This window comes from Adiantum capillus-veneris, chromosome 28 (assembly GCF_014529385.1).
Source record: "Adiantum capillus-veneris isolate H3 chromosome 28, ASM1452938v2, whole genome shotgun sequence".
NCBI classification, from domain to species: domain Eukaryota; kingdom Viridiplantae; phylum Streptophyta; class Polypodiopsida; order Polypodiales; family Pteridaceae; genus Adiantum; species Adiantum capillus-veneris.
The window spans coordinates 11,848,884-11,870,843 of record NC_140958.1 but is presented as its reverse complement, the minus strand read 5'-3'; the positions used below and the strand labels follow the sequence as shown (position 1 = coordinate 11,870,843).

The following is a 21,960-nucleotide window of genomic DNA, read 5'->3' as shown; positions in this document are numbered from 1 at the left end:
AAAATTGGCCAAGTTGCCTATAAAGTTATAAACTAGCTCTTCATTCGAATGTTAGTATACATCCAATGTTTCATGCCAGCCGCCTTAAAGAAAAATTAGGGGAAGCCCTCATTGTTATGCCTATCGAAGAAATGTGTGGCAAGATATGCAAACTGAGTATATTCCTTGAGAACCAGATGTTGTTCTAAATCATCGTACTCCTCATTCGCGCCAAAAAGCTTATGATGAGTACTTAACTAAATGAAAGGGTCAATCTGAAAAGTTTGCTACTTGGGAATCGATCAGAGCTTTAAAAGCCCACTTATTGATGAGGACATCAATGGTTCTTAATGGGGAAAGATTATTGTTGACCTGGGGTCTCTCTCTAGAGTGGAGTCGAAGCCTAGTACTCTCTACTCCGGCTAGCTTTGAGGCTCTCAGCTCTCTCTAGGGTGACTCCATGTTGTGTGGTGGGCATGTTGGTCGATAGGGTAACTCCATGTTGTCTATGAGTTGTGTCTCCTGGATTCCGCCTCTCGGTGTAGCCAGCTCTTGTAGATTGTAATGCTCTATCTATGATCTCCAGTAGGAAGGCTCCAAAGCTGCCCTGGTGTAACACTACAAGCTCAAGCATCCGATGCTTCTGCTTGCAATCTTGACAACAACCTCGGTGACCACTTAGAGACATACTTTTTTTTCCAAGAAAAAGATCCTTCCATTAGTTGATAAAACTGTCCAAAGGGCAACAAACCACCTCTACTAGAGAGGGCTACATCAAAGGCATGGGGAGACTCTCCCAGTGAGTAAACAAAATATGTACAATGAGGCTAAATCACAAAATGGGAGGAGGAAAGAGCCACAGAGGTGGCCGGTAGTGCCATCTAGGTGCACCTTGGACCATGGAGAAGAAAGGCCCTGGGCGCCAGAGTCGCAAGAAAGCCTCTTTGCACTTCCGCATGCGATCGGAGCTGCCATGAAGTCTCTCGAACTGACCCTTGAGAGTATGAATCAACTCCAATCAAAAGTCACGAACAGTCTCTGCCTGTGGGACAGGGCGAGCCTCGAAGATGCGCAAGCAGCGGGCCCACTAGATGAACTGGAGTCCACTCCACAGATGAGCTTCCAGCACATGCGGAAGCAGCGGGCCCACTAGATGAACCAGAGTGTCACTCCACAGATGAGCTCACAGCACACCTCTCTCTCACGGCGCCACTCCTGGGGCGTAAGCTCTGTGGCAGACTAAAGTGTAGGTCGACACCCCTAAATCACTATCATCCAATTGGTGGAGGCTAACTCAAAATGGAGTGCAGAGCCCGTGAGGGTGGGGACCAGGCTAAGCACCCCAAGTGAACTGTCGCGCTGTGGAAAGAGCTGGCATCAGTTGAAGTGCCTGAAGCCAAACCTGTTGTGCCATGGGACAACCCCACAGACAATGACGCTGACTCTCCAAAGGATGGTCACAAGCTACACAGGCTGCCGACAAGCCACTATGTACTAGCCATCTCCCCACTGTTGTAGCTCTATATGCAACTAGCCACTAGAACAAAGTGACTCGTCTCAGTTGTCTGGAGTCCCACAACCGCTCCCAAAAACCTGGCAAGAACTCAGCTATGAAACCCTCCTCCTGCCAATGAGGTGTTGCAGCAAGACGAGCCTCTCTCCGTGCTGCTAGTATGTGTCGCCCTAGTCGAGCAGTGTACTAAAAGAAGGGGGTCCCAGGGTGATCGGCTGAAGAGAAGGGGTCTCTCCAAAACCACTCCACGGGCCCACTGCACTTGTGAGAGAGGGCAGCTCTTCCAAGCCCATAGCCGCCAATGGCCTGTCTCAAGACCTGCTGGGTCAGGATCTATGACATAGATACCCACTACACGTACCCTCTGAATACAACACTCTGCTACTTGTGACTGAGACTGAACATGGGGGGTACGGACTCTGAGCAAGCACGAACTACGATGAGGACCTCCAGTCGATGAGGACCTCCAGTCGCATGAAGGCCCCCATCCATCTGGGAGCTGCTGTCTCTAAAGGGGTGAGCCACTCAGCTGGTAAAGCTTCTGTAATGTCCTGGCACATGCTTTTCACCCCTCTCATACCTCGTAGCTGGATGCTCTAAGTCTCCTCAGAAAGCCCTGAAAACTGAAGCCAGTCGCCAAGAGTGCGGATTGGGCCTTCTTCCATGGGACCTCACCTGGACAATTACCACGAGGGAGTGTTCTGAGGGCCTCATAGAGCTCCTCTAGTTGGAGAGGAAGCTTTAGTCTATGTCGCATCTCCTCAATAACAAGGCAAGGCATGTAGGGTGCAGCAGAAGTGAATGTTGAACTTTTCTCAAGATGAGTGCTCCGAACTGTGCTCAAGGGTTCCTTTTACTTACGGAAGGTAGAGCCTTCCATTTCTTTAGTGAGAGAGTGCAAATGATCATAACAAAGTGAATGACACTGTGAATGAAGGTGCTAAGACTGAGAGAGAGAGACAGAGAGAGAGAGAGAGAGAGAGAGAGAGAGAAGAATACGACACCAAACGGTTGCCAAACCCTCCTTCAAGGGTCCCCCCTCTCTATGGCAAGAGAGGTCTACGCTACTGATTACACAAATATGGTAGAATGGTCTAGATACAATGGACTTGCCGACGATGTCGACGACAATGATGACAACGATGAGATGGGCTGAAATCTATCTGCTAACTACTGAATTCTGACACTGTGTCGGCGAGGACGGCGATGGGACGACGATGCGCTGAAAATGCAGATGCTGAAATCTGCGAACAGCAGTTGAATCTGAAAACGCTAGCTGATCTGATGGTGCGGCAAGGATCTGCTACGGGTAGGTGAGATCTGCAAGGTTTGGGGCTGATCCTGCGGAGTCTAAGTGCTGAAAACTGAAAACGCTAATGACTCGGGCTGATCTGTCGCTGGGAATCTGCAAAACGTTGATGCTATCTGCAAAATTGCTAGGCCTGATCTGGTATCTGCAAAAAACCAAGCTGAAACTGTAGCCAAAACGCTATCTTCTTCTTGTTGGCTGGAAAACACTAGGCCTCGTGCCGGTCTTGCTGAGAAGGTGCACTGCAACTTATTGGAACTTCTGCTGCCTCTTCTGCCAGAAAGTGCTAGCGCTAGGTTTCTTTTATAGCGCTTAGCAAATTTGCCCTACCCAGTTTCCCAACAAAGTCACTTATTAATAATAAGTGAAAAATAAATAAAATAGGGAAAATGGGTTTTGTGCACTGTAAAATGCTCATGATGGGTACTGACTGTCATGCTGAAAATCATGCTGTGTGCAATCAAAGGATATGCAACTACTCTAAGTGCCTGGACATGCACTGCCTGCGCACAGGCTTACAAAGGTGCCAGAACACTTCCTAAGTTGACCTGAACCCTGGACCTGAAGTAGCTTGTCCACATGCACAAAGGGTTAGATGTGCACGTGACAAGGTATCTGTACCCAAATGTGCTCTCTGCATGCATCGTGACGCTTTGAGTGAGGCTCATCTCACAAGAAATTACGGTAAAAGTCAGTAGCAACTGCACACATATCCTCAGGCTTTGAAGCAACTGAACCGTCACGTCTCCTCAACTGGCTAACACTAGTGTGTGAATGGCATGACCCCACCGTCTCAAAAAACTCCCCAGTAACTAAGTCACTCAGTAACTCTGTCACTCACTAGAGTCCATTGAGATGCCTGTCGATGGAAGGCAAACTCATGGCACCGCTCCTCAATGCTAGCCAGCTCCTGCCTAGCCTGTTATATCTGCTCCTCCAACCAAGGACTGTCTGGATGATGCTCCTGCATGCTCTGCAAGGAAACAATGCCCCATTGGAGATGCTTCTCCTCCTCCCTGGTTGCAGCCAAGCGAGCTGCAGACTCCTGGAGGAAGAAGCGGCTGAGCTCCACTGGTCCAGAGGCCACTCTACTAGCAGGGGAGTCCTACGTGTCCAAGCTTTGTGTCCAAAGTACCTCCACTCGCTCTTTAAGCTTTGGATCCAGCAAGATCCTCTCAGGGATGCGTAGCATCCCACCCCCCCTCCTCTGTCTGTCTGTCACACAGTGAGAATCATTGGCGCATGGTCAGAAAAAGTAGTCCTTGCCACATGTCACAAATGTGGTCACTGGCATAGGAGCGATCTATCCGACATAGATTCACTCCTCCTGCTCTGTGGTTAGAGTGAGAGAAAGACAAGATGTAAGGGGGCCTCACAAAGCCTAAATGATGCCAAACACCTGGAACTCTCAAAGTCATACATAGGCAAACTCTAATCCTGTCAGAGGGATCCTCCAACATGTTGAAGTCTCCCCCAACACACCATTGCTCTACATGCGGCAAAGACTCTACAATATGAGGCAAAAACTCTGCTCGTGCACTTGCCACATTGGGCGCATATATGTTTAGGAAACCCAACCTTGAACCTTCATAGTCATTCACTGAGCTCTGACTGGCACAATAATACCTCCGCCCACAATCGCCTACTTCCATGAGTCCGCAATAGTCATAAATACCCCTCCTTGGATACCTCTAGGTCCAAATGCAGCTGACCAAAATGTCTCATATCGCCCACGCAAAATTTGACCACATCATCTAATGCGACTCTCACCACACACAAGGCATCGCTGAAGCTCTTGACGCAACCGACCCCTCTGACGCTGAAACTCGGGTCCTCCTAATCCCTGCACATTCCATGAGACAATCCTCATGGAGTCAGTGAGAAAAAACATATGTTGCAATAGCAGCCAATCTCGCTATCTTAGAGGCCGGCTTGGATGAGAAGTAATCCGCATCCAAGCGACCTCTAGACAAACGCAGCTGAATTGACTCTCCCACCCAGACCCAAGCCAAGCGTGCAGTCCGCAAGGCCGCATCCTCTGCCCAAGAATATTCATGTATAAATACATAGCAAGGGGGGCTCTGAGTGCCAGCAAACAAGTTTACCACAAGGTGCGTGCAACCTACTGCATCTGGCGGTGTGACGCGTCACACTAAACTTTCCTAAAGGCCAAAGTATCTGTATTAGATCCGTCACCCCTAGGTCTCCTATGTGATGTGAGAACTCAATAGCTTGGACCTGTAGCCAGTCAAAGAACTGTGTGCAAGGTCCACTCTGTGTGATCTGTACCACACAACGGAAAGGAGAAACCTATTGTTGTGTCCAGAGCCTCATTGCCTCGGGCTGCTAGAAAGAGGACATGGACTTGGAACCAACCTTCCTCCAGGTCGGAAGAAGGGTCACCAGGAAAGCGTGTGAAGCTGTAGTCGAAGAAGTCTCATCATCAGCGGATGTCAAAGCTGGTCAAACCACGAGGAACTACTGCAAAAGGAGAGGTCTATACCAGAAGAGGCCTCCTCAGGTGGGGTTTGTCCCTCTCGAGCCATGCGACTCATAGCAAAAGCACTACCGAGAGATCGTCTCGCTGCGGATGTTTGTCCACTCTACTGTGTCTGAGGAGAAGTGTAGGATGGGTTGAGTGATGAGGCTAAGGGCCCAACCGGGGAGAGAGGAGCGGGAGGTGGGGATGGAGGTGGGGGAGAAGGAGGCGGTGAAACGGAGGAGTTTGATGGAGGAGGGGAGAGAGGCAGTGGAGATGGTGGAGCTGAGGTGGAAGAGCCTCCTCAAGGGGCTCCTGCTAGGGGAGTTCAAAACGGTTCCCTGTTGGAACCCAATGCTGCTGAGATGTAAGAGTTCAGTCACTAGGGGGGCAGTGTGGCTAGCCGTCCCTGTCGACAGCGGCGGCGGGCACCTGCTACCAACTGTCAGCTGTCTGATCGCTGGCCTCTATCGAGGTACCAGTCTGTGTGTCCTGGGTACCTATTTGCTAGGCATGCTCAGCCTTAGGAGGCTGTGCATGCGCTGTGGGTCAAGATCCCCTGCGAGAACAGGCCTTTGCTAAGTGGCCCATCAACATGCAAATGAAGCACTGGTTGAGGAGTCCCGAATAGTCCACCCTCTGGCGTTAACCATCCTCCACTCACCCTGGGTGGAAGGAATACCTTCCGTAGAGTATGGGTGTCACGAACTAGAACGCGTACTGAAGGCATACCGGCAACCTTAGCTACAATTGAAGCTGCCATGCAGCACGGGGTCTCCAAGACTATCCCGATCTCGGAACCAATCCTAGAAAGAAGCGGAAAGTACTCCTCCATAGGGTAGGAAGCAGACCGGCAAGTCTGCCTCCTCGACAAGAACATTCAATGCTGGATCGAAGCCATGGTGCCACTGTCGGAAATGAACTCTGACCGCTCGGATGGCCAACAAGCTCATTGGTAGCCATCTCGAGAGTGTAGGGATGAGAAGAGAGAGAGAGAGAGAGAGAGAGAGAGAGAGAGAGAGGCACAGAGCGCAAGAGAGGGGCGATAGCAATGGCGAGCAGAGGGAGACGCAATAGCAATGAGCATGTCAGACTTTACTTAGATGCATACTTACATACAACGGAAGTTGCAGTGAGTTCTATAAAAAGAAACGATGGAAAATTTTCTCTTATAGCTCATAGATCATACTCATAATGTAATACATTAATGCAGCACAATATGCTAGGTTTCTAATTGTTATTGCTTTTGGATGTGATGATAGGAAGCCTATTTTTTCCCTTTTTAAAGGACATAGCACTATGAAGGATCTGCCCTTTTACTTATTGAGAAAAAAAAAAAAAATTCAAAAACTATTCAACTCATATTTTGTCCCATGGTAGGCCACTGATTGTATGACCTTGTTGATATTGTTAGGTACATTTTGTTGGAGGATCCATTGGTGTTACATCACTTCCACATCATTGCAGCAGTCCAAAATCATAAAGACTATGTCAAGATTTTGGACGAGATAAAAGCAAGATGGGCAGCTCGGGAAGAGCTGTATTTGCAAGCAGACACACCAAGGTATGATATTGCTATTATTTCACACTTCTTTATGGTCATTACACCTCTTTTTCTTTCACACATGGAAAAATGTCAAACACTACTTTTGATATATTTTATTATTGTATGCAGAGTTGGTGCAGTTCCGCAGGTGGTGTTCCGTCCGGGTGCTCCTGGATTTGTGATTCTCGACGAGCAGTAGACTCTCCAAATGTAGTTTCCTCTCTCTCTCTCTCTCTCTCTCTCTCTCTCTCTCTCTCTCTCTCTCTCTCTCTCTCTCACACACACACACACACACACACACACACACACATTGCGCAAGATGGTGGCTTTGCCACATAACAAAACACACCCAAGGACCTTGAAGGCGACTTTCATGCTCACACACAAACGGCTCATAGAGATGGAGAAAGAGATGAAAGAGTGGAAAGCCGAGATGGATGGTTGGATGGAGCAAAAGGCAGGTTTCCTCCAAAAGCAAGCTAGCAAAGAGGAACAATGGAAAGCAGAGAAGGAGGACAGGTGGGCTGAAATCGACGCGCTCAAAGGGGAGGTATCGGCCCTTAAAAAAGATCTGGCTGAAGTTAAGACAAGAGGGGAACTCGAAGAAGGAAAATTCCAGCCCTCACTTATCGAAGAGCTCCAAGTCATCAAGGAGCAAGTGCAAACAATCAGAGGATGAGAAGCAACGGTGGAGGTGATCACCAAGATGAAAAGAGACGATGGATGAAGCGGAGAAGTGGATAGAGGTCGCCAGGAAAGGAAAAGGGAAGGAGGCATCAACCCTTACACCAACCATCATCAACATGACACTACACGAGGAACAACGGAGACGCTCACGTGTTGTACATGTGGGAGTTACCTGTCCAAAAGATCGAAATAAAGTCGAGAAAGAAGTAAGGGAGCTCATGGAGTTGATGGGAATAGATAAACCAACACATACAAAGACATGGAGAGTCGGTAAAAGAAGTGGAGGTGTTGGAGAGACATTGAAGGAACGTGCTCTCATTTGACGCTTTTGACTATTTAGGCGAAGAAAGAGTTTTTGAAGAGAAGGCCCACATTAAAGAAGTCCGGCATATTCCTTGGTGATGATTGAAGCGCGGATAGTGTGTCATGCTCTCTACAGTGGGATGCTCCTCAGTGCAATGTGCGTGACATCTCACTGAAAACAAAATGAAAACAAAGGAAACAATAGATAACAACTGATCAACACAAAGACACAACAGCAAACCAGAACATATGGACTCGACTATCTTAGAGAACAGATACAGACTCTGGCGTGGCAGCACACTCAGCTCCAGCCCAGAACACACGAGTACAATGGGGGTGTCGAGGCTCAGATGTGCAAGGATGGTGCAGACATGCTGTGTATAGACTCGCTCTCTAGACGACGATGCTGGACTATATATGAAGAAGATACTAATGATGACCCAACAGCTACAACTCATATGTCTAACCATAAAGAACCATCAACGGCTCATAAATGTTAGCCATCTAAGTCTATCTCCAAACTGAGTGGTGGTGGTGACCTGGCCACGATGTCCACTAGACCACCGTCCGTATCCCTGCCACATGTCACTGCCCAGCCCAGAGAGTCCGTCCAATGTGAACCAGACCAGACCAACTGTACTAACTGTGTGTCCTGTGAAAGTGACACTGTAGCCTGCTACAGGTTGCCCGCCACAAGACCGTTCACCGTCTCGGTGAGAGGAAATACTGAAAAACTGTGAAAGAAAACCACTAGGTACCGCATCTGTACATCTTTCTTGAAGCAGATTCTAGGCCCAACCATGACCTTACATGCCTCAAAAGTGGAGTTAAAAACATTGCACTGCTTGCCAACGCCTTAAGCCTTTGAATAGGCAGGAACCCAATATGATTGCATAGTCCAAGAATCCCAATTGGCAAAACAGAATGAGGCTCCATAGCAAAGAGATATGCTCGGTTTGGATCCTTCGCATCTTTATCCTCCATAACCATAGTGAGAGGAAAATGGTTCTCACCCCGATGTAAAGACAAGGAGTTGCACATGCTTTTTGATGCAACTAGCTCCATCGAATTGAAAAAGAGGATCACAGCATTAGAGGATGAGAAAAAGGTCTTGATTGCCAAATCAGGTGAGGATGAAGTGAAGATTACTGAACTTAAGTTTTGAGGTCTCTGACTTGCTTGTGAAGGCAAAAGCTTTGGAAGCTGAAGAGAGGGTGGTAAATGACAGGTTAAACTCTCTTTCAACTGAAACATGCATAAGAGGCTGAAAACTTGAAGTTAAATCATGCTCTGATTACTTGCAAGGAAGAGAAAGTCAACTCATTGAAGCTCGAGACCAAGGACCGCAAGAAATGATTGCAGCTGGCGAGAGAATTCGACACTTGGAGGGGGAGGTTTCTCTGCTCGAACACAGATGAGCTGCTTGCCAAATCCAGTCAAAACCGAAGATTTACTTGCCATGCTTTAATGGACAGTACTGAGAGGGTGAGTTAGGGGGCGAGGGAAGGGTAGGGGGGTCGATGGGTAGGTAGGGGAGCGAGGGGGAGAAGATAGGGGCGAGGGTGAGTTAGGAGGGGGTGAGGGCTGGTGAGGGGGTACGAATTGGGAGAAGATAGGGGTGAGGGGGGGTAGGGGGGGCAAGGGCTGGTGAGGGGGGGCGAGTTGGGACAAGATAGGGGCGAGGGGGAGGGACTAGATAATGGCGAGGAGGAGGGGCTTAGATAGGGGCGAGGGGGTAGTGAGGGGTGAGTAGAGAGAAGTAGGAGCGAGGGCTAGTGAGGGGGTGGGTAGGGGTGAGGGAAGAGCTAGATAGGGGCGAGAGGGGAGAGAGGGAGGGGTAGGATGTGTGGAGGGTGGGCAGAGACAAGAGTCGTGGAAAGCAGGTGAAGAGGGGTGAGGAAAGACCACATAGGGATTGTCAGAAGGCAGAAGCAAAAACTGAAGACAATCCAAAACGTACTTTGTGCTTGGAATGTACGGCGTGGAAGCTTGTTCAAGGCTAGTGCATCAGATTCAACCCCCACACTCGTGACCTCCACACTTGTTGCATCCTTCGGCAAAGATTGAATAGAGACCTCATAACAAGGCATAGACTTGGTAGCTTCCAACCAATCCAGCAAATCTTCTTCTGACCCGTCAGGTAGAGTAGGCTGATTTCATTCAGAGTTTGATTCTATTGACAGGGAATTATGTTGCACCACTGTATCCACACCTCCTTCAAGTTTAATGGGTTTCATTTGGGAGCCAGAAGTATGTATCCACATTGAGTCATTTCCCCAATCATGCAGTGCTTTCATGTGCCGCAACCATGGTCTACCGATGAGCTAGGGAAATCCGCCCTCCACCTGTGGAAGACGAACCACAACAAAATCCAAACTAAAAGTGAAATCTTGTACCTACAGAGGCACCTTTTCCACTATGCCCATAGGGTATACTGTCTTCTGGTCGGTCAATGTTACTGTGAAGGGGGCAGGTCGAGTAGGCTTCAGACCTAAAGCCATCATAGTGAACTCAGGCATCATGTTGATGCCAGATCCACCATCCACAATTACTCCCGAAAATTGCTATCCCAAGACGGACACGGTGAGACGAGGGCTTCTATAATCCTTGAGGGGATATCATATAGGACTCGGATGGTTGCACTGGGAGGTGCCCGCCACTAGGATCTGCTCCAGGGTAAAGTGATTGAATAACTGTAAGGGTGTCACTTCGAAAACTCGCATCTAGCCGCAGCATGTCATATAGCGACACTTGTTGTAAGGTGTTCTTCAAGATTGTCACTGCTGTAGGCTTTTCTTTTTCTTGCAGTGTCTTTTCTGGTACCTTGATCTGCTGTGGATCAGCCACTGCTTCCAAGAAGGCTTCATTAATATCAAAGAGCAAAGATTTGGATTCTTGCTTACCACTGGGTGATGGCTTGTCAGCAGCTAAAGGTAGGGTATCCACTGTTGGGAGAATGTATGGGGGAATTGAGCGTGTTGGAATACTAAGACCGAGAGTGTCTCTCTAGGCCCGGGTGAGGACACCCGCTGGCTCCTCTACCAACTGCAACTTCTCTTGGGTGGTAACCACATGGGCGGAAAGGGGTGGTTAAGGAGTGGTGCTAACTGCTATCAAATTGAGCATGGGAAAGGTAAACTCATTCTGGCTTTGACTTGGGTTCGAAGTCGTGGATGCACGAAGTTTAGGGAAATCCTTACTGTACTGATCCTTCGTTTCAGGGCAATGACGGCAAGGAGGGGACCCTTCTGGCAGGGGGGCATTTGCTTTGGTAATGACCATATTCCCCGCATCTATAGCACAAAATGGGCCGATTCAATGGGCGAGTTGAAGGGCGAGGTGGTCCTTGCTCCTGGTGCATGGAGTTGGAGGTGGAGGCATAGAAGTTTTGAGGGGATGAGGGAGCATGGACATGATAAAAGCTCTGAGAGGGAAAAGTACTTTGCATACCTTGCATAGGAGGGGCTGTCAATAAAGGTGGCATGTGGTGTGGATGGCCACAGAGAGAAACCATATTGGATGCCGGTGTTGGCCCTTGTTGAAGAGTTTGACCACTTTGTTGTATTTGTCGCAATCCTTTGAGGTAGTAGCAATCCTTGTCCTCATGACCAAACTTTTCACAAAGGTGGCAGTAAACCCGAAGGGGATAATCCTGTGGAGGGTGTCCTAGAGAGCAGCATGAGCTGCACCATACCATAGCCTTAGTCTTCTGCAGAGAGCTAAGCTCTTCTAGCTCTCTTTTGATTTGATCCAAAGCCTCGTGATGTGGGGGCTTTTCCTGTCTAAGAGAGATTGATTTCTCCTCTTGAAGAGCGAGTTGTAGTTTTAGGGATTCAAGTTCCCTACGTAGAGAAGTCAAAGGGTCAAATGGACTCTCCAAGAATACAGAGGCAGTCTCTACCTGAGAAGAGTCGGTAAACAGCTTCCTTGCCCCCTCAATCCTAGTAGCAACCGCAATAAACTCCATCAAGGTGGCATCAGGTCGGAGATTCTCTCTTAGTTTTTGTTGAGAAGTCTTTGGAAGAGCTTTCTCTACCCACTTCTTGACCATAAATTCCCTTGGTTGCTGAGGAAGCTTGGCAACCAGAGACTTGGTTTTAGTCATGAGTTCTGCAAAAGTCTCCTCTGGCTGGAGCACCATGTTGGCCAACTCATCCAAAACCTTTTGCTGAAAGCCACCTGGCATGCACAGAATTGTTGTCTTAAAGCTGCCCAAGTTGCAAAGTGATTCTCTGCAAACTGACTGTACTACTTGCCTACTTAACCATCCAAGGTTGATGGAAACAACACCAAATAAGCATCTTCTCTATTAAGACCACAACCTCTACAGAGAGAAAAAAACCTCCTTGCATGGTCGTCTGCATCTTCTGAGGAGAGTCCCTTGAAAGTAGGAAACTTGATGTTTACCTTGGCCAAAACACTGGTCAACGTCTCCATGGCCTCTTGTTCAAGAGCCTCTTGCTCAATAGCTTGTTGTAACAAAATGGGAGAGAGCTTTACTGGGCACGATGAACTGGAGGATGTAGAACCAGATGGAGGAATGGATGATGCCGTATGTGGAGGTATGGGTGATGAGGTTGGTGGACTTCTACTAGGTACCAAGGGTTGATGTCTTCTATGGTAGTAATTCAGAGGACTCAGTAGTGCGCTTTGACACTCTAATGACCGCCTTGTATGTGTCATGCAATAATCACAAACCCAATCAAGCTTTCGGCAAGAAGACCTTTCACTAGCTGAACACCGGTCTAGACTCTACTAGACGAAGGCGAGTGACTAGACACCTGGCTGGACAGGGCGAGGAAGGACTACACGAGGACAAGAGCTGGTTGGACCAAGGCGAGAGAGGACCAGACCAGCAAGGCGAGAGACTAGGTCAGCTAGACTAAGCTGTCTACGGTGAAACTGGACCAGACCAGCAAGCTGCATTGTGGAAGGCGAAGTAGGCGAGGCTAGGTAAAACCCAGCTAGCTCCTCGATTTGTACCTTAACAGAGTGAGACTTCAGTTGAGGTCCCACCGGACGTGCCAAAAATGAGAGCACCTGTAGCGCGGATAGTGTGTCGTGCTCTCTACAGTGGGTGCTCCTCAATGCAATGTGCATCATATCTCACTCAAAACAGAGTGAAAACAAACGAAACAATAGATAACAGTTGATCAACACAGAGACACAGCAGCAGACCAGAACATATGGACTCGACTATCTCAGAGAATTGATACAAACTCTGGCGAGGCAGCATACTCAGCTGCAGTCCAGAACTCACAGGTACAATGGGGGTGTCGAGGCTCAGATGTGCAAGGATGGTGCAGACGTGCTGTGTATAGACTCGCTCTCTAGACGACGACGCTGGACCATATATAAAGAAGATACTAATGATGACCCAATAGCTACTACTCATATGTCCAACCATAAAGAGCCACCAACAGTTCATAAATGTAAGCCACCTAAGTCTATCTCCAAAATGAGTGATGGTGGTGACCTGGCCACGATGTCCACTAGACCACCATCCGTATCCCTGTCATGTGTCACTACCCAGCCCAAAGAGTCCATCCACTGTGAACCAGACCAGACCAACTGTACTAACTGTGTGTCCTGTGAAAGTGACATTGTAGCCTGCTACAATGATCTTACTCTATCACAACTTGCCCACATGCAGGAAGTTATGCCAGAGATTAGGGCAGCAAGGGAAAAAGGAGATAGCCTTCTATAGCAAAGGGAAGGTGGTCATTATATAGCAACGCTCCACATTACGGTTGGCAACCTATGGGACCAAACTTAAAATAGCAATGTGGAATTGTCACAAAGTGATGACGTGGCAGACAGCAAAAACCCTAATTTCTGCCAAAAACCCTAAAATTCCTGCAAACCCTAATTTCCACCAGAAACCCTAATTTCTAGAAATCGCGGACGCTGGAAAACAAAAATGATGAGCGGCGCAAATTTTGCTTTTTCTCTACGCAATGAGAAAGGAAAGAGAATGCTTTTGCTTTCAAGTTTTCACTCTCTGTGAGAGAGAGAGATTGCTTTTGATTTGAAGCTTTTGGCGCTCTGCTTTTGGGCATCCCTTGTAACCTTTAAATTAGTGGTGAGGGCCTCACTTCTCAGAGTATCTGTACGCAGAGTCTGAGAGTGAATCCCGACCCACTCTCTTGTACTTTGAACTGATTAATACAAAAAGAAATACCGAAAGGGGCGCCAGTATTTGGCGCCAATATCTCTAGGTACGGAACTTCGTCGGGCCAGTGCAAATCTATTGTGATCTGTGAATTGTTTTGAAGTGGTTATTTGGTGCTCTCGTGATTGATTCTTGACTTGGAGTGTCCAAGTCTTTTACAGTGGTATCAAGCACGGCCGATTTCTCTTCTACGGGAAATCCAATCCCCAATTTTTTTTCCGCGGCACCTATGGCTTCACGCAAGGATCAGTCGACTCCCTCTGCATCTGGAGATGCGGGCAAGGATCACAACGAAGATTCAGATAGAGAGTATGGCCCGCCTCGGCCTACTCAAGCGGAGCGGCGAGAGATGGAGCGTCGCCAGTTGATCGGCGATGCAACGAAGATGATGCTCAATTTTGTGAAGGACCCAAAATGTGCAAAATATATGAGCGAGACTTCTTTTCAAGAAGTGCATGAGCTTGATCTACAAACATACCAACAAAGTAGGAGGTAACGGGCATCCCTGCTTCACTCCAATAGTGGAGTGAACCAGGGTGGAAATTCCCTCGCGAGTGCGTACCTGCCCCGCAACTGATCTGTATAAAGACATAATCCCCCAAATGAGTTGTGTGGACCCCCACGACCTACAATCGCCGCATCAGTCTAGCTCTGGATACTATATCAAAAGCTTTGCGAAAGTCCACAAAGCTACAATATATCCGTTTCCCATGTGATCAACCCTCCTTAATAATGGCTCGTAGAGTCACGATGTGATCAAGAGTAGAGAAACCACTCCTGAAATCTGCCTATCCTGTTGCTCGTAAACCATGTCTCTCTGCACGTCTTTTCAGCTACTGCTCGAGAATGGATGCGTATAACCGTGCTAATGTGTGACCGATCATAATAGTACAGTAGTTCCCAGGCTCCATAAGGTCTCCCACCCTTAAGATAAGCACGATAGCAGACAAACTTCAAGTCTCGCTAGGCACTCACACATAGCACGGACGAACATCATAGTTAAAAGCTTTGCAAGCATATCTCTGGCATGAATAAAATGCTCGGCCACTAATCGCTCATGATCATAAGCTCTCGTATGCTTCATCCTGTCAATGGCTTTCCTTACCATCTTTGTTGTAAAGAAGTCAATGGCATGTATATATGGCATGCAATCGAGGACGTTTGCAATTTCAAGAGGGGGGGTATGTCACGAGGACGTGACAATTGCTAACCTTAGTTGTTGATTTCTTTCTGATAATTTTTCTTTATTTTTTGGGACCCCCTTTTTGAAGTTGCAAATGACCGGACATTGTATGTCCAATGTGAAACGGCCAGCAGCCGAGAGTTTCACCCGTAGATGGAAAGGTCTTGTCGCCACCAGTTGGTCGCGCTGACCAACACTGAAATCGGAGTTGTAAAAGGGTGTCTAGGCTCAGTTCACAGTCATTTAGGCCCCTACTTATACTTATAAGTCGGTGGTACTAGGAAATTAACTCAAAAGAGGCAAAGTGGACACTTGGAGGCTCTAGATGATTTTGCCAAGTCCATTTGAAGAGGGGCGCCCAAAATGAGAGAGGAGGCTGATTTTTCAGAATGTGACCTATAGAGTGTGTGTCAGTAGTTGGTGTAGGTGATGAAGCTTTAATGGAAAGCTTGCCTTTTCACATGCACTATGTAGTGCGATGATTCCGCTCTCGCGCACCTCTCCCCCCTTTTGAATACAGAATCGTGATGCCCCGCTCGAGGGCTACTCATCTGTATGTAAAGTTATGTGGGTTCATGCGCATATGCCGAGGCAAGAGCCTCTTGTCCAGGTATTGGATTAGCTAATTGCTAATCCCCCGCAGGTATAGGTGAATGTGGAGAGATTTCTCGCGAGAAATCTCGTCCGATTCAGAGGGCAAGTAGCCCAATAGGTGCGGGAGTACGACGGCTCGCTACGGATGCGTTCGGCTCGCGAAACGGAGCTGAGAACAGGAAATTACAGCCTACTGTGTAAATTTGCAGGTTTAGGGTTTTGGCTCTCATCGGTCCCTTATACCACGAGGAGCTCCAAGGAAGCGAGGGGATCGATAAATAGGTGATCTGGCATAATTTCACGGCAGAAAACAAAGAATTCAGCCCGGATTATGCGAGACAGCTTGTAGGAAATCGCAGGTTTTATTCCCTTTTTTATAAGAATAAAGAAATACCGAAAGGGGCACCAATCTTTGGGGCTAACAGGTTGTCTGCGTTTGCTTGGAGCCCTCTAGCTTCCAAGCCATGTGTGTTCAAAGTGTTAATTCCAGTTAATTTGCAAAGTTTCTCTGTGTCCTAGAGCCTAAAGTAAAGTTTCGGGTGAGAGCCAAAGTCTACCGCCCTACAGACCGGTTTCAGGGCCCCATATGATAAATGTGTATCCATATAGTAGGGCCTGACTACAAAGAAATCTGCCGTGAGCTGAAGAAAATGTTCTCTGTAAAAATCCATCTTCGTGCCCAACTCTTGAGTAGGCTCTATCCAAGTCCTCCTGATGTCCATTTGAGTCAAGTCCTGACGGATAAGTCTAGTAATCTTCATCCGTGACACAGTGAGAGAGAGGGGGCCTCCAAAGAGTACTAGAAGGGAGGCAGTGTGTCCATGCTAAAACCATGCATCTAGAACCAAGTAGTCATCTGTCCATAACAGCAGGTTGTGTCTCCCTGCAAGGCCAATTACCAAGAAGACTCAAGAGCAAGCAGGGCATATCTATTTCTAGGAAGGTCTCGCAAGTTATGTATGAAAGAGACTAATCTAGTAAGTGCCTCAATCACCTCCGGAGCGGCAGCTGGCTCTGCTCTAATAATCTCGTGAGGTACAAAGGCCTTCGCTCTAATCATCCGAGAAATCATAGATACCAAGGGCCTCTCCATCCCTTTCCGTCCGTTAGTGCTGCCAACTCTGCCATGACAACAAACACCCAATAAATCGTAACTGAGGTCACCAAAAAAAGCCAAAGTTTGTTTCGAGATTCCTAAAACTGAACCTGCGAACACATCCTCTCAAGTCTCTCTAAGGCTGCATAGGCTCTGGTCAATCTAGTCTCTGCTGCTCTTCTGAGCAAAAAAACTTGCCCATTGGAAACTACCCCCAGATAAGTATATGCATCTGTATATTCCACGATCTCTTGCCCATAGGTAAATGTGGGAGCTGACCTCCTGACCCATTGCGGTCTGGTGTTAAACACCATAACCATGACAGGCAATCCTCTATTCTCCGCAAACACATGCAAGGCATCCAAATGACACCGTATTTTCTCTAGGGAGTCAGAAATCAACACAATTTCATCAGCATATAACAAAAGTGGGATCCATGTCCCTTCTAGGTGTCCCCTAGTCTCGTAATGTAATTAGAGGCCTGATCTACAGACATATCAAACAAAGTAGGAGGTAACGGGCATCCCTGCTTCACTCCAATAGTAGAGTGAACAAGGGTAGAAATTCCCTCGGGAGTGCGTTCCTGCCCCGCAACTGATCTGTATAAAGCCATAATCTCCTAAATGAGTTGTGTGTACCCCCATGACCTGCAATCGCCGCATCAATCTAGCTTTGAATACTGTATCAAAAGCTTTGCGGATGTCCACAAAGCTACAATATATCTGTTTTCCTTGTGATCTGCCATCCTTAATAATGGCTCGTAGAGTCAGGATGTAATCAAGAGTAGAGAAACCCCTCCTGAAACCTGCCTGTCCTGTTGCTCGTATACCCTTTCTCTCTGCACGTCTGTTTAGCTGCTACTTGAGAATGGATGCGTATAACCGTGCTAATGTGTGACCGATCATAATAGTATGGTGGTTCCCGGGCTCCATAAGGTCTCCCACCTTTAGGGTAGACAAACGTCAAGCCTCGCTAGGCCCTCACCCATAGCACGGACGAGCATCATAGCTAAAAGCTTTGCAAGCATATCTCTGGCATGAATAAAATGCTTGGCCACTAATCCTCATGATCATAAGCTCTCGTATGCTTCATCCTGTCAATGGCTTTCCTTACCATCTTTGCTGTAAAGAAGTCAATGGTATGTGGGCATGGCCTTGGTGGTGATGCCCCGACACTGTATATAGGGATGCTACACACCTCTGGAGAAGTAATAGCTAGAGCGGGAAAGCATTCATGAAAAAGACGCCAAGCCTCGGCCGAATCCTAACTCAAAAAAAGCTGGTCTAACTCCTGCTCAAGGCTAGCTAGAAATGCCCTCTTCTTTCGACATACTAAACATCGGAAGGCAATGCACGACCGTCTATGAGTGACGATTTCCAGAGAAACCTCTCTTTGTAGTCGGGCTCTCAAATCTCTGCACTCTTCATCATACCAGTTGTTCCGGGGAATAGTCCGAGAACGGCGTCTATGCTCGGGCTGTGTACGTGGATAGAGGCCTCCCTAGCCACATCCCATAGAGTCGCTGTCAGAATATGGGTGAGCTCCTCCAAAGGTTGCCTTGGATTCTCTATGCATAGGCGTCTATAAATCCCATCGATGTAAACAAAGTCCGTCCAAAGTAAAAGTATATCTTGTAGGACCTCTTGCTTATGTCCTCTGAGCTATAGTGAACTGGAAGGAGATGTCCACTCTCAAAAGGCATGGTCCACTACTACATTAATGGGCTGGGTCCAGCTGTGAAGTCCTCAATATGGGAAAGAAAGCTCGGCGCGGCCATAATATAATGCACCCAACTAGCTCCGTGACAATGTGGGAAGCAAGTAAACCCGAGGGCTGTTGGGAATCTCTGTAAGCCATTAAGTATAGCTAACCCATGTGCGGTGCCCATATCTAGCAAGTATCTCCCATACTCCATACATTTTGTATCCTGTGAGGGTATATCCAGCCCCATGTCTATGGTATCCAACTCTCTCAACATCTCCTCCGAGGTATCATAGAAGATTGTCTGATGGTAGCTCGTTCAGGCGTTGAAGTCTTCCAAGAGAATGATGTCCCCATTCCCAGAGAACTCTTATATGTCATCATGAACCATAGAGAAAGGAGACTCTCCTCTAGGTGATGCATAGGTTGATGCACTTGGAGCAAAATAGCATATAGCAATGTAGAGAAATTTGTCTGTGTCAACCTTCAATCTCACCTACATGTACCTGGCACGATCGTCTCTCCGAACAATATGTACAAGTAACTGCAAATCTTTCCTCCCCCCTCGATCATCTACTTCCATGCTGAGATCTTGCATCTACCTGATGAGCCGTCTCCCATCCATATCCAGTCATATGTAGCATCATCTAACCCGGGGCGTGGTGAGTCTTTGAATAGAATATAATATCTCTTTCTCTAAAGCTGTCCTCAAAGGCACCCACATCAAGCTTGAAAGACCCATTGCAATTCCACATTACTATTTTAAGTTTGGTCCCATAGGTCTCCAACCGTCATGTGGAGCGTATGACCACCTTCCTTTTTCTATAGAAGGCTATTTTTCCTTTTTCCCTTGCCGCCCTAATCTGTGGCATAACTTCCTGCATGTGGGCAAGTTGTGATAGAGTGAGATCATCACCAACGAATATGCCATTCTTCTTTAATGTGGGCCTTCTCTTCAAAAACTCTTTCTTCGCCTCAATAGTGGAAAAGCACAAAATGAGAGCACGTTTCTTTAATGTCTCTCCAACACCTCCACTTCTTTTACCGACTCTCCATGCCTTTGTATGCGTTGGTTTATCTATTCCCATCAACTCCATGAGATTCCTTACTTCTTCCTCAGACTTTATCTCGATCTTTTAGACAAGTAGCTCTCACATGTACGGCATGCGAGCGTCTTCGTTGTTCCTCCTGTAGTGTCATGTTGATGATGGTTGGTGTAAGGGTTGATGCCTCCTTGACTTTTCCTTTCCTGGCAACCTCTATCCACTTCTCCGCTTCATCCATCTTCTCTTTGCATCTTGGTGATCACCTCCACCGTTGCTTTTTGATTGTTTGCACTTGCTCCTTGATGACTTGGAGCTCTTCGATAAGTGAGGACTGGAATTTTCCTTCTTCGAGTTCCTCTCTTGTCTTAACTTCAGCCAGCTCTTTTAAGCGCCGATACCTCCCCTTTGAGCGCATCGATTTCAGCCCACATGTTCTCCTTCTCCGCTTTCCATTGTTCCTCTTTGCTCGCTTGCTTTTGGAGGAAACCTGCCTTTTCCTCCATCCAACTTTCCATCTCCGCTTTCCACTCTTTCATCTCTTTTTCCATCTCTATGAGTCGTTTGTGTGTGAGCATGAAAGTAGCCTTCAACGTCCTCGGGGGTGTTTTGTTATGTGGAGAAGCCATCATCTTGCCCAGAGAGAGAGAGAGAGAGAGAGAGAGAGAGGAAATTACATTTGGGGATTCTACTGCTCGTCGAGAATCACAAATCCAGGAACACCCGGACGGAACACCACCTGAGGAACTGCACCAACTCTACATACAATAATAAAATATAGCAAAAGTAGTGTTTGACAATTTTTCATGTGTGAAAGAAAAAGAGGTGTAATGACCATAAGGAAGTGTGAAATAATAGCAATATCATAACCTGGTGTGTATGCTTGCAAATACAGCTCTTTCCGAGCTGCCCATCTTGCTTCTATCTCGTCCAAAATCGTGACATAATCTTTATGATTTTGGACTGCTACAATGATGTGGAAGTTATGTAACTCCAATGGATCCTGCAAAAAAATGTATCTAGCAATATCAGCAAGGTCATACAATCAATGGCCTACCATTGGACAAAATATTATTTGAATAATTTTTGAAAAAAAAAACATTTTTTCAATGAGCAAAAGAGTAGATTCTTCATAGAGCAATGCCTTTTAAATAGGGAAAAAATAGGCTTACTAGCATCACACACAAAAGCAATAACAACTAGAAACCTAGCATATTGTGTTGCATTAATGTATTACATTATGAGTATGACCTGTGAGTTATAAGAGAAAATTTTCCATCGTTTCCTTTCATAGAACTCGCTGCAACTTCCGTTGTATGTAAGTATGCATCTAAGTAAAGTCTAACACGCTCGTTGCTATTGCGTCTCCCTCTCCTCGCCATCGCCCCTCCCCCTTGCGCTCCCTGTCTCTCCCTGTCTTCTCATCCCTGCACTCTCGAGATGGCTACCAATGAGCCCGTTGGCCACTGAGCGGTCAGAGCTCATTTCCAACAGTGGCGCCATGGCTTCGATCCAGCATTGAATGTTCTTGTTGAGGAGGCAGACTTGCCGATCTGCTTCCTGGCCTACGGAGAGAGTACTTGCCGCTTCTTGGTTCTGAGATCGGGATAGTCTTGGAGACCCCGTGCTGCACAGCAGCTTCAATTGTAGCTAAGGTTGCCGATATGCGTTCAGTACGCGTTCTGGTTCGTGACCCCATACTCTCCCGAAAGTGGTCCTTCCATCCAGGGTGAGTGGGAGATGGTTAACGCCAGAGAGTGGAGTATTCGGAACTCCTGAACCAGTGCTTCATTTGCAAGTGGATGGGCCACTTAGCAAAGGTCTGTCCTTGCAGGAGATCTCGACCCACAGCGCATGCGCAGCCTCCCAAGGCTGAGCATGTCCAACAAACAAGTACCCAGGACACACAAGCTAGTACCTCGACAAAGACCAACGATCAGACAGCTAACGGTTGGCAGCAAGTGCCCGCAGTTGTCAACAGAGACGAGCTCGCCACACTGCCCCCCTAGTGGCCGACCTCTTGCAGCTCAGCAGACATTGGGTTCAAACAGGGAACCGTTTTGAACTCCCCCAGCAGGAGTCTCCCTAAGGAGGCTCCTCCACCTCAGCTCCACCATCTCCACCGCCTCCCCTCCCTCCTCTATCAAACTCCTCCATTTTGCCGTCTCCTCCTTCTCCTCCCCCACCTCCACCCCCACCCCCACCTCCCGCTCCTCTCTCCCCTGTGAGGCCCTCAGCCTCATCACCCAACCCATCCCAACTTCTCCACAGACACAGGAGACTCGACACACATCCGCAGCGAGACGATCTCTCGGCAGTGCTTTCGCTACGAGTCGCGTGGCTTGAGAGGGACAG

At 47.7% G+C, this 21,960-nt stretch overlaps 2 protein-coding genes across 2 annotated transcripts in view; one reads left to right on the top strand and one right to left on the bottom strand.

Moving 5' to 3' along the window:
- LOC147420063 (uncharacterized) overlaps positions 1-7,025 on the top strand; it is a 58,513-nt gene extending 51,488 nt beyond the window's left edge. The window contains exons 4-5 of the mRNA XM_086504021.1: positions 6,695-6,844; positions 6,956-7,025. Of these exons, the coding sequence (XP_086360147.1) occupies positions 6,695-6,844; positions 6,956-7,025 (220 nt within the window). The remainder of the gene's footprint in view (positions 1-6,694; positions 6,845-6,955) is intronic.
- A 13,268-nt stretch (positions 7,026-20,293) lies between these two features.
- LOC147420062 (uncharacterized) overlaps positions 20,294-21,960 on the bottom strand; it is a 34,520-nt gene continuing 32,853 nt past the window's right edge. Inside the window, exons 4-5 of the mRNA XM_086504484.1 lie at positions 20,476-20,624; positions 20,294-20,361 (exon numbers count right to left, since the gene is read on the bottom strand). Coding sequence (XP_086360610.1) covers positions 20,294-20,361; positions 20,476-20,624 — 217 coding nt within the window. The remainder of the gene's footprint in view (positions 20,362-20,475; positions 20,625-21,960) is intronic.